The 11,421-nt window shown below is 51.3% G+C and overlaps 1 protein-coding gene across 1 annotated transcript; it reads right to left on the minus strand.

Moving 5' to 3' along the window:
- Positions 1 to 1,686: 1,686 nt before the first annotated feature.
- Positions 1,687 to 4,850, minus strand: LOC126070493 (tubulin beta-2B chain). Its single transcript, XM_049874743.1, has 4 exons — positions 4,649 to 4,850; positions 3,698 to 3,806; positions 3,352 to 3,462; positions 1,687 to 3,008 (listed from the first exon to the last, which is right to left on the minus strand). The coding sequence occupies exons 1-4, from the start codon at positions 4,703 to 4,705 to the stop codon at positions 1,948 to 1,950; spliced, it is 1,338 nt and encodes a 445-aa protein (XP_049730700.1). The 5' UTR covers positions 4,706 to 4,850; the 3' UTR covers positions 1,687 to 1,947.
- Between the last annotated feature and the right edge of the window lie 6,571 nt (positions 4,851 to 11,421).

Consider the following 11,421-nt stretch of genomic DNA (forward strand, 5'->3'; position numbering starts at 1 on the left):
CATATGAGCTATTTCTAAATCTGTGACTGTACCTAAGTACAGGTGATTCCATTAGTTTAAAAAGGCATAGTATCCTATACCATTTGACACAAAATTCCACTTGTAGGAATTTACAGGATAGCTATCCTCATGGGCACAATGATGTATGCACAAACTTATTCATTGTGGTGCTATGCTAAAGGAAAAAAATATAAACAATGTAAATGCCCACTGGTAGAGAACAAGTTAAATAAAACATGGTACAACTCCATAATGGATACTATGTAAACCCACTGCCTTCAAGTTAATTCCAACTCATAGGCACTGTATAGGACAGAGCAGAACTGCCCCATAGAGTTTCCAAGGATTGCCTGGTGGATTTGAACTGCAGACCTCTTGGTTAGCAGCTGTAGTACTTAACAACTAGGCCACCAGGGTTTCCTGTATACTATGTATCCATGAAAAAGGAAGTTCTCTGTATCAAGATATACTGCTAAGTGAAAAAACTAGCCTGCAGATGAGTGTTTGTAGTATCATACCAAGTGTGAGTAGAAGAAAGTGAATAATCTATACAGGTTTGAGAACGGATTTCTGAAAGCATATAAGAAAGACAACAAGAATGGTTGCCCTCCAGGGAGGAAAGTTGTGAACTAAGGGAGTTACACCTAACACTATGCTTTAGGATTTTGTATTGTGTGCATATCCAATAATTTTGTAAAGAAAATAAAGGCATACAAGGATTTCTACCTATACCACCTGTCAGTTTGTTGTACTGTGGTGGTTTGCATGTTACTACTATGATGCTGGCAGCTATGCCAGCAGTATTTCAAATACCAGTAGGGTCACCCATGGTGGACAGATTTCAGAAGGGCTTCTAACCTAAGACAGACTGGGAAGAAAGGCCTAGAGATTACTTCAGAAAATTAGCCAGGCAAAACCTTGTAGATCACAACAGAACATTGTCTGACTTTCTGGCTTTGGAGATGTCATTGGGAAAGACTCATCCCTGGAGGAGGACACTATGTTTGGTGAAACAGAGGGCCAGTGAGGGCAAGGGAGACTCTTGGTGAGATGGATTAGTTTAGTAGCCACAAGGAGGTACTTGAACATGTGTGCAATCATGAGGATGGTGCAGGACTGGCAACATTTCATTCTTGTGTACATGAGGTCGCCATAAGTCACATCTGACTCCATGGCAGCCATCTACCTACCTACTTATCTAGAAGTCCCTGGATGGTACAAATGGTTAAGTGCTTGCCTACTAACTGAAATATTGGTGGTTTGAACCCACACAGATGTGCCCTGGAAAAGGCCTGGCAAAACATCACAGCCTTAAAAACCCTATGGAGCAGTTCTATTCTAATGCACGTGGGGTCACCATGAGCTGGAGTTGACTGGTTTGGACTTTTTGGTATCTATTTATCAGGATTTCTACATGAAAATATATTTAGTGTGCTTTCAAGTAGGTGCTCCTTTCAGCTAATATGTATTTCAAGGCATTTTAAATTCAGGTTGCTCTCCCATCTTAAACTGGATATGATTGTAGTTGGTTCAATTTTATCATACAAAGAGTGAACTCATTTGAACCTGCCATCCCGTTCCTGTTTAAAAGAATTTAATGTAGTGTGTTCTGAAAGTTACATTTAAATTGATAATAAAGAACTCCATAAAGGGAAAAAGGGAAAGAAGAGCAGACACCATCAAGGACACAAACGTTTATGTGATTTTAGCCATTACAACACTAGTTAAGAGACATTGCAAATGTTACACTGATGTAATCAATATTACAAAAAATAAAATAAAATAAAAAGGGGGGGAAAAAGTGACAGGCAACAGTGAAGAGCACCAGAGACCTAGTGCACACCTAAATATACCATGCTTCTTCAACTGCCAGAGATTTCACCCGTACGCCCCCCTCCCCCTAGCTTTCCTCCTACATCTTTCCCTAACCTGCTTTCAGTTTTGAATTTAAGCCTCATCCTCGCCCTCCTCCTCTTCGAACTCCCCTTGCTCGTCGGCCGTGGCGTCCTGGTACTGCTGGTACTCGGACACCAGGTCGTTCATGTTGCTCTCGGCCTCGGTGAACTCCATCTCATCCATGCCCTCGCCCGTGTACCAGTGCAGGAAGGCCTTGCGCCGGAACATGGCGGTGAACTGCTCGGAGATGCGCTTGAACAGCTCCTGGATGGCCGTGCTGTTGCCGATGAAGGTGGCGGACATCTTGAGGCCGCGGGGTGGGATGTCGCACACGGCCGTCTTCACGTTGTTGGGGATCCACTCCACGAAGTAGCTGCTGTTCTTGTTCTGCACGTTGAGCATCTGCTCGTCCACCTCCTTCATGGACATGCGGCCCCGGAAGATGGCGGCCACCGTCAGGTAGCGGCCATGGCGGGGGTCGCAGGCAGCCATCATGTTCTTGGAGTCGAACATCTGCTGGGTGAGCTCAGGAACGGTCAGGGCCCGGTACTGCTGGCTGCCCCGGCTGGTCAGGGGGGCAAAGCCGGGCATGAAGAAGTGCAGCCGGGGGAAGGGCACCATATTCACGGCCAGTTTGCGGAGGTCTGCATTCAGCTGGCCTGGGAAACGCAGGCAGGTGGTGACCCCGCTCATGGTGGCCGACACCAGGTGGTTGAGGTCCCCATATGTGGGGGTGGTCAGTTTCAGGGTGCGGAAACATATATCATACAGGGCCTCATTGTCAATGCAGTAGGTTTCATCGGTGTTCTCCACCAGCTGGTGGACAGAGAGGGTGGCATTGTAGGGTTCCACCACGGTGTCTGACACCTTGGGAGAAGGCATAACGCTGAAGGTGTTCATGATGCGGTCGGGGTACTCCTCCCTGATCTTGCTGATGAGCAGCGTGCCCATCCCGGACCCCGTGCCACCCCCCAGCGAGTGGGTCAGCTGGAAGCCCTGGAGACAGTCACAGCTCTCAGACTCCTTCCTCACCACATCCAGCACGGAGTCCACCAGCTCTGCTCCCTCTGTGTAGTGGCCCTTTGCCCAGTTATTGCCGGCACCACTCTGGCCTGCCAGAGGGAAAAGGACTTCATCAGTCACTAGTGATCGGATTAAATTCTTTATCTTAAACCTATTAATATAGACCCGTGAGTCAGCACTCAGTTAAAATTATTTCAAGTTACCACCAAAATGACCAGACATTAAAATATTTGGTCATGGATATAATTATAAATAGGGAAGGCTAGGACACCCGGCTATTATAAGTTGAAAGGCAAATACTTTCTAGCCTATATGAGGACTAAGTTGGCCCACAACTGGATGTTCCTCACACTCCCGTCAGCAGCCCCACCCTCCTCTGTGAGCTGCCCAGTGTAAAAACAGCCCACACCATTCAGCTATGCAGTCACTCACCGAACACGAAGTTGTCCGGCCTGAAGATCTGGCCAAATGGCCCAGACCTGACTGAGTCCATGGTGCCAGGCTCCAGATCCACCAGGATGGCCCGAGGTACATATTTGTTACCTGCACAGGACAAAAGCTGGACTGAGACCTGCAAGCAGAGCACCCTGCTCCCTCCTAGCAGACACTGCTGTGGCTCAAACAAAGAGGACCTGGCTTTCAAAGGACTGGGGTGAGTGCAGAGACCCTGAAACAGGGCAGTGGAGAGGGGAGTCCTAAGCCTTCTGTCTTGACCTCCCAGGTGCCACACCCCTGGGGTCATCCCAGGGGAAAAAGGGGGAGGAGTAAAGGCAATTACCAGTGGCTTCATTGTAGTAGACATTGATTCTCTCCAGCTGCAAGTCACTGTCGCCATGGTAACTGCCAGTGGGGTCGATACCATGCTCATCACTGATGACCTCCCAAAACTGCGACAAGAAGAAGGCTGCATTTAGCCAACCGCAGAGACGCACCTCACAATAAAAAACCTTCCATTCAGTTGCGACTACCAAATCTTCGGGAGCTTTTAGGGCCGCCTGACCGGGGCACAGCCTGCAGGGCTTGGGTTTTCCAGGGTCAGAAAAATGGAAATTGGGCGTTTCCCGGGAGAACAGCTGCTCGTGGCAGGAGGCTGGGGTCCCCATGGGAGGAGGAAGGCGCTAGGCGCCCACCCTGTGGCAGAGGGTTTCTAGGTACGAGCGGCAGCAGCTGGGCTGGGCTACGGGTTCACCGCCGACGGAGGCTGCGGCTGGGTGCGCAGGGGACTCGGGCCAGCGGGAAGGGGGTGGGGCAGAATTCAAGGAGGGGTATTTTACAGCCAAAGCACGTACTTCGACCGCGCGACAATCGCTCTCCTATCCCCCCCTCCCCCTCTCCGCAGCCTGACTCCGGTTCAACCAAGTAAAATCCATTCTCCGCGTCGCCCGGCCCCACCCTAGTTGAGCGCGCTGCCCCGCAGACAGACACACCACGCCTCCCCGGCGACCGGGTGGGCAGAGCAGGAGACGAAATCGGGGGTGGCCGAGCGTCCGTGTGAGGTACAGCAAAAATCAAAGAAAGCCCCCCACCCCCCCCGCCTCGGGGGGTGGCCTCGAGCCCTGGCCATCCGCTTAGGGCGTGGCAACGCCTCACTCCCGCAGTACTGAGCGGCAGCGAAGCTCTACGGGGATCCAGCCTGCCCAGGACGGCAAGCGTGCCCGGCTAGCCCGGAGTGAGCGCCCCGTTGGGACCCTCGGTTCCCCAGCCAGACCCCTCCCCGGCCCGGGCCCACCTTGGCGCCGATCTGGTTGCCGCACTGGCCTGCCTGGATGTGCACGATCTCACGCATGGTGTCTCGCTAGCTCCCTTCTCGGTTCTGGGCGGTGTCCGCTCGATCTGTCTGTCCTTCCCTACACACCCACTGCGAGGGCAAGGAGACCGCACTTGGGAACCGGGTGGCAAAGAACAGAGGAGTAGCGAGCTCAGCCTTTTATGCCGGGGGAGGGGGGCGGGCGCCCGCTCAGGCCGCGCCCCCAGCCCGACCCCCCCCCCCCCGCTCGGTTCCTCTGGCCTAGCTGACGTAATGCTTCAAGCCCCGCAGACAGACAGGTGGGCTGGACCCGGGCCCCGCGGCCAATCAGCACCGCCCTGCAGCCGGGCGAGGGGTGGGGATTCCGAGAGTGAGGTGGTGGCGTGCGCATTGTCTAGGGCTTCCAGAAAAGGGGGAAAGCCGGGTGTTGCGGAGCTGGGGGTGGCGAGGCGGGGACGGCCTGCTAGTGCAGGCTTCCGGTTGGGTTAGCGGGGCGGGGGACCTGGACACTGGGAAAGGGGACAGAAGGGAGCAGGTGGAGGGGCGGGCAGGTGGGTGGTGGCTGTGGCTGGGGCTGCGCTGCATGCGCTCATTCTCGTTCCTCTTCTGCCATGCCCCAAGCTCCGCCTGCCCACACACTGCCGGTGAGACCACTGTCCCCATTCTCCGGTCCTGGAGGCCAAATACTGCCCAGAAGTCGACTTCTCGCCGCACACAGCCTTGGGGACCGACAGGCGGCTCCTGGAGGAAGTCACGTGTGATTGGGACGTGGGTGTCTGTGGGGCGCGCACCAGGGTCCTGCGGCCAAACAGCCTCAAGATGCGCTCGGCCGGGTTCCCTTCTTTGTCTCTATGCAGGCCCACTTCCTCCTTTCCCTGCAGCCGCAACACCCAGGGACCCCTGTCCACCATCTCCCGGAGTCCACATGCGCCCGGGCTGCTGCCCAGGTCCCCTCCAACCCTGCAGGCTAGCTTTTGCTCCCCGACAGTGGAAGTGGGTGTGGCTGCTGCGGAGTTTGGACTATCCCGCAGGCAGAAACCTGAGTGGGTCTCGGGGCGGGGCTGCCGGCGGAACAAAGGCGTGGGATCCATTCTGCAATTGCGGACTTAAAATCAGCCAGGCGCTCCCGGCTCCTGACTCAAAGGGTGGAGATCGCCGGCACCGCCGCGAACATTCGCTTTGTCCATTCATTGTGCTCCGGACCCAGTGGCGGCTGTAACCGCGAGTGCGCTGGACGGAGGCTGGCCACGAGGTCTCCAGCCGAGTGCTGCGGTTGGGGGTGGGGACACGCCTAAAATCTGCTCACCGGCGAGGTAGCGGCCCCTGGGACACGGGCGCACACACGAACGCATGAGCAGACGCGGAGCAGGACCCTCCCCTGCAAAAATCCGCAGCCTAGGTATTCGAGGAAGAAGCTGATCTCTTTGTTGCTCTTCGTGTGCGTGCGTGCGTGTGTGTGCACGCGCGCGTGTGTCTCCAGAGGACGAATGTGCGTACGCTGGAAGGAGGGAGAGAGTGGCGGATACATCCGCTGCAAACCGTGAACCCATTCCCTGCAAAGCCGCGAGGGTGGTGCCTCTCCCCCGACGCTGGACCTGCTATCTGCGGGGGGACTGACCCTTTTCACCCTCTGGCGAGAGAGGCTTCCCACAGAGGAATGGAGCTTGCAGCTGTTGAGTGCGTCCCTCCCAGGACTATCAGCAAGCTGTCCTCGCCTTCCTTTCCCGCTGTGGGCTGGAAGAGGGGCTTTCTCCCAATTCAATGCCAAAGCAGAAAGAGAAGTCATAGAACAAAACCCAGCCGCTCCCTCTTCCTCCCCCAACACTCCCTGCGCCCAGACTGGAACTCGCCGGGCAGTCCCAGGTTAGGGTGGGGTTGGGCGAGAGCGAGGGGAGAAGATGGCCCAAATGCCCAGCTCTTGAGGTTCGGACTTAGGCCTGCGGGACCCCGGTCTGACCCTAGATTTCTAATCCAGCTCCTGCAGACGCAGAAACCGTCGAGGGTAACCGATTCTCAAGGTCACACAGCGACCAGAAAACAGGCTTGGGCTGGAATCCTGTCTTTGGGAGCCCAGCCCTTGGGGAAGGTGACCGGGCACGGGCCGAAAGGGTGCTGGCAGGTGTAAGCTCTGAGCCACGGGTAGCGGCTCGGGCAGGACAGAGCGATGCAAGCGCGAAGGAGGAGCCAGGCGCTGCGCTCCAGGTCTGGGTTCCACCCTGAGTAATGCGAGCCGGCCGACCGCCTCTGTCACCTAACGGTTTCATTTCTTAGCTTTGGTTTAGAGCCAGATCTCCGCGGAGCCCCGGGTGAAAACCCTTGTTCAAGATTATGTAGATGAAAAGACACTTCCCTCTCGGGCTTCTTTAGGGGAGGGGACTTGAGGTGGGGTGAGGCTGGAAATAATACCCCTGGTGAATTTTTTGGTCCAAGATCTGCTTTCTTTTTATGCCCTCATTGCACCCTCCCCGCCTCCAGGGAGGGGCGAGCCGAGGAAGCCTTCTAGTTACCGGCTTTCGCCCACCCACACCCCACTTGGGATTATGTTGCTGCGCAGTTTTCACCAGGAGCTGATTTGGTGTCGAAAGGCTGAATGCTGATGCCGCTGTCGTCTTTTCCTGAAGTCCTTCAGTTGATCTGCTAACCTTTTTTTTTTTTTTTTAACCATCTTTATTCAAAATAATTTCCCAAAAGAGACAAAGAGACGGGCAGAGATTTTCACAACAAACAAACGGATCCTACTGTGGTGCATTTCCGGTCGGGGCCCCAGCATTTCTTTTTGCCTGGGATTGCACATGATTCCTCTCCATCTACGTCCTTGTGTGTCAGACACGAAGGTGTCAGGGGTATGTATTTCATCACCACCTCGTGCAGTTATCTAAGCACAGTGCAAACATTTTTAAAGTTTGCCCTTCCTGAGAAAATTGTAGAAATATCGCTGTGTAAAATAAAATTCTACATTTGTTTTTCCGCACATTACTGTTGTACCTTTGTTCCACACAACGGACCGTATAGCTGAAGGGAACAAGATATTCCCTAAACTTTTAAGATGACATTTGCGCTCACAATTGTCTGATTATTTTTAATGACAATTCTCAAGTGATCTCATGTTTCTCTATCACACGGAGGGTGTAATTGGTGTAAGCGAGGAAGGCTGATAGCCAGATTTACGTAGATAAGTGGGTAGTAAATTTTAAAAGCATTGTCTACTTAATGCAAAGTGTTTTTCCACCTTTGTATCTCCCTTACAAAACATCTAGCTTTCAGATTTTCTCCCAGCGCCGGCGTGCGTTCACCACTTAAAGGTCAGCGAGCAGGCCAGAGGCTGACAGCCCACCCTGCGGCGGAGCGGTGCGTCGTTGCCTAGGCAACGCACACTTAGCCAATGAGCGAAGACGAATTGAATGTACCCACAAACCCACTGCAGTGCAAATTTATCATTATTTCCTCTTTTACTCTTCTCAATGCTCTCCAGTTTAAAATATGGGAAAGCTACCAACCGTAACATTTAGGTAGTGAAATGTCCATAGGACTGGGGCTACGACAGGAGTGCGGGGTTCCGGGGACCCGTGGAAATGCTGGCTTTCCCCGACTTAACAGCTCGTGGGTCCCCATCCCACTCCCGCCCCCTTTCCTCCCAGGCCCTGGTCTCAAAGGGGCTTCCGTCCTTGCCAAGCCTGGGCTTGATGGGGACCTAGCGCCCAGGTAACAAAGGGCTGGAATGAGCATAGAACCGGAGTCAGTGAGTACGGCCTGGTGCGGGAACATTCGGCTCTTTGTTCCTCAAGATGGCGGGTGTTTTCCCAGAGCCGGCCATCTGAATTCGAGTTTAAATGGCCTCGGCGCGGACTGAATGTGCTGCGCTTTCGCCAAGATTTATCTTCTTTCTAATACAAACCGGCTGAGGGAGCGGAGCCCAGGCTTTCTAAGCAGCCATTTCCCTTTCATAGGAAATCTCGCCCTCCCACACACTATGAATTATTTGTTAGGTTTTTAGACGTGGTGGGGGAGAGCAGCTGCTGAGAATGTGAGCTCTGTGAATCTGAGGAAAACTGCATTTCATGACCCAGCGCGAGTTTCTACAGAAAACAGAAAACAGAGTGGAAAGTACTCTTAAATGGAAACATTATAAAATACTAAAATGTACACACACCTCTGGAGTATTGCGGTAGGTAAAAAATAGATTAAAAAAAAAAAATAGATCCCCTGTAAAATGAAGGAGGACCCTTTGGAAGATAGAATGGGAAGAAAAAAAAAAAAAAGAATGGGAGCCATCTTAAATTCCGGCAGCAAGTTGCTATGATACTGCCGAGATTCTGGGGCTGCCACCATGCATGAGAAACTGCTCTGCCAGCAACTCCTGCTGCTGCTAGGGGCACACCAGCTAACGATTTCTCTTCTAAATCAGTCCTGGAGCCTTTGCTTGCCATCTAAATAAAATGAAAGCGTGTGTATTCAGATAAATAGATGCACACACCTGCATATGTGTTCCTAGAGTACCACCGTGGTCTCAGGTCTAGATGCATCACTGTGCCCTCACTGTAGAGGCAGCTTCTGAGCAGCTCTTTGGCTTGATATGCCTACTTTTGACTGGTGACCAAATATTTGTGCTACATTTTCAAGAAAACAAAACATTAAGAGAACCTCTGGGCGAACTCACTGTTTCAAGCTAATCGCTCTAACAGGAAACTTAGAAAAATGTTTAGTTTCTCGGTATCTCCTAAATATTAAATGGCATTTTCCATTCTAGTGCTAATATAGAGCGCCACGTTTCTCAAATTTACAAAGATAGATATATATAGAGATAGATGATAGGTAGGTAGATAGGTAGATAGATAGACAGACAGATAGAAATTTTAAACCAATATTAGTATCGTCATTTATTGCTTGCTCCGCTGGCCAGATCACCATTGGAAGTGATTCCAGAGACATCTAAACTGCAACTGGAATCACGGCACTCCTATCTAAATAACTCCCCTCGGACTCTCTAGTGTCTAGGAGTGTATGGTCCAAATTCTCAGCATAGAATTTAGGACCTTCAAGTCTGGTTCTACTTTTCCAGCTTTATCTGCTAACCTTTGTAGACATAGTACATTCCAAGAGATATTGATCTGCCCAGCTGATCTACAAAAAGGATGCTCGCTGAAGCCTCAGTCACTTTCTTGCCATTCCAGTTACCTGGAACCACCTTCTCCTATTCTTCATCTGGTTACATCTGACACATTCTTATGATACCCCTTGAATATCTGGGATACTTTTCCTGGTTTCCAGGAGGAATTAGCTGCCTATGTGTTTTAGTTATTTAGTGCTGCTATAATAGAAATACCACAAGTGGGTCACTTCAACAAACAGAAATTTATTCTCTCACAGTTTAGGAGGCTACATGTCTGAATTCAGAGCCAGCTCTAGGGAAAGGCTTTCTTTCTTTGTCAGCTCTGGAGGAAGGTCCTTGTCTCTCCTGAACATCTGCTCTTAGGTGGTCTTCATGTGGCTTGGCATCTTTCTTCCCCTGTCTTTGCTTCTCTCACTTGCTTGTTTAATCTCTTATAGCTCAAAAGAGATTGAGTCAAGACATACTCCACACTAATGCTGTCTCATTAACATAACAAAGACAACTCATTCCCAAGTGGGATTATAACCATGGGCATACCAAAACCAAAACCAAACCCAGTGCCGTTGATTCAATTCTGACTCATAGCGACCGTATAGGACAGAGTAGAACTGCCCCATGAGTTTCCAAGGATCCCCTGGCAGATTCAAACTGCCGACTCTTTGGTTAGCAGCTGTAGCACTTAACCACTACGCCACCAGCGTTTCCATACCGTGGGCATAGAGGTTAGGATTTACAACACGTATATTGGGGGGACACAGTTCAATCCATAATATTCTACCCTTTGACCCCCCAAAATTCATGTCTTTCCCACTTGCAAAACACATTAACCCTATCACATCATCCTAAAAGCCTGAACTCCAAGTCCAAAAATCTGATCTTCTGAATCATCTAAATCAAATATGGGCGAGACTTTAGGAATATTCCATCCTGGGGCAGAATTCCTCTTCATCTGTGAACCTTCCAAAGTTCAATGGTAGGATAGGCACAAGGCAGACATTTCCATTACAGGTGGGAGGAAAAGAATGGATAATGGGCACTAAGCAAGCCCAAAACCCAGCAGAACAAATTGCATTAGCTCTCAAGCCTTGAAAATAATCCTCTGTTCTCTAAGACCATTTGGACGACGGCCCCTCCCTCCAGACTCTGGGTGTTCACCATGCTCTCTGGATCCTGGGTGGAAGCCCCTTGACCCTGGACTTCAGCCCTGTCTTACAGGCCCACTGGGATGGCAAATCTGCTACCTCAGCTCTGAGCAGCCCCATTCTCCTAGTCCATCTGAATGGCATCCTCAGCCTCTTGGCCTCGGCAAGCTCCATTCTTCTGTCTCTTGGGTATGGCAGCCCCGCCTCCTCAGCATTGGGCAATGGCCCCAATGCATGGCACTCATGAATGGCAGCCCCACATTCCAGAATGGAGTAGGTAAAGATTTGTCTCTTTGAAACCTAGGAGGCTGTGGCTCTACCCTTTGAGACCAGGGCAGCTCTGCTTCCTGTGTTCCTTCCAAAAGTTCTCCTAATCTCCAAGATGCTCCAGGGATGGTCCTTTTCTTTTTCTGGAGGACAACAGATGTAGCCCTTTTGACTTGTTTCCTGCCTGTAGAATTCTAAGATGCAGACAGGGTTCTTTCCTTTTGTTCTTCCTCTGT

This window comes from Elephas maximus, chromosome 1, assembly GCF_024166365.1.
Source record: "Elephas maximus indicus isolate mEleMax1 chromosome 1, mEleMax1 primary haplotype, whole genome shotgun sequence".
Classification (NCBI taxonomy): Eukaryota; Metazoa; Chordata; class Mammalia; order Proboscidea; family Elephantidae; genus Elephas; species Elephas maximus.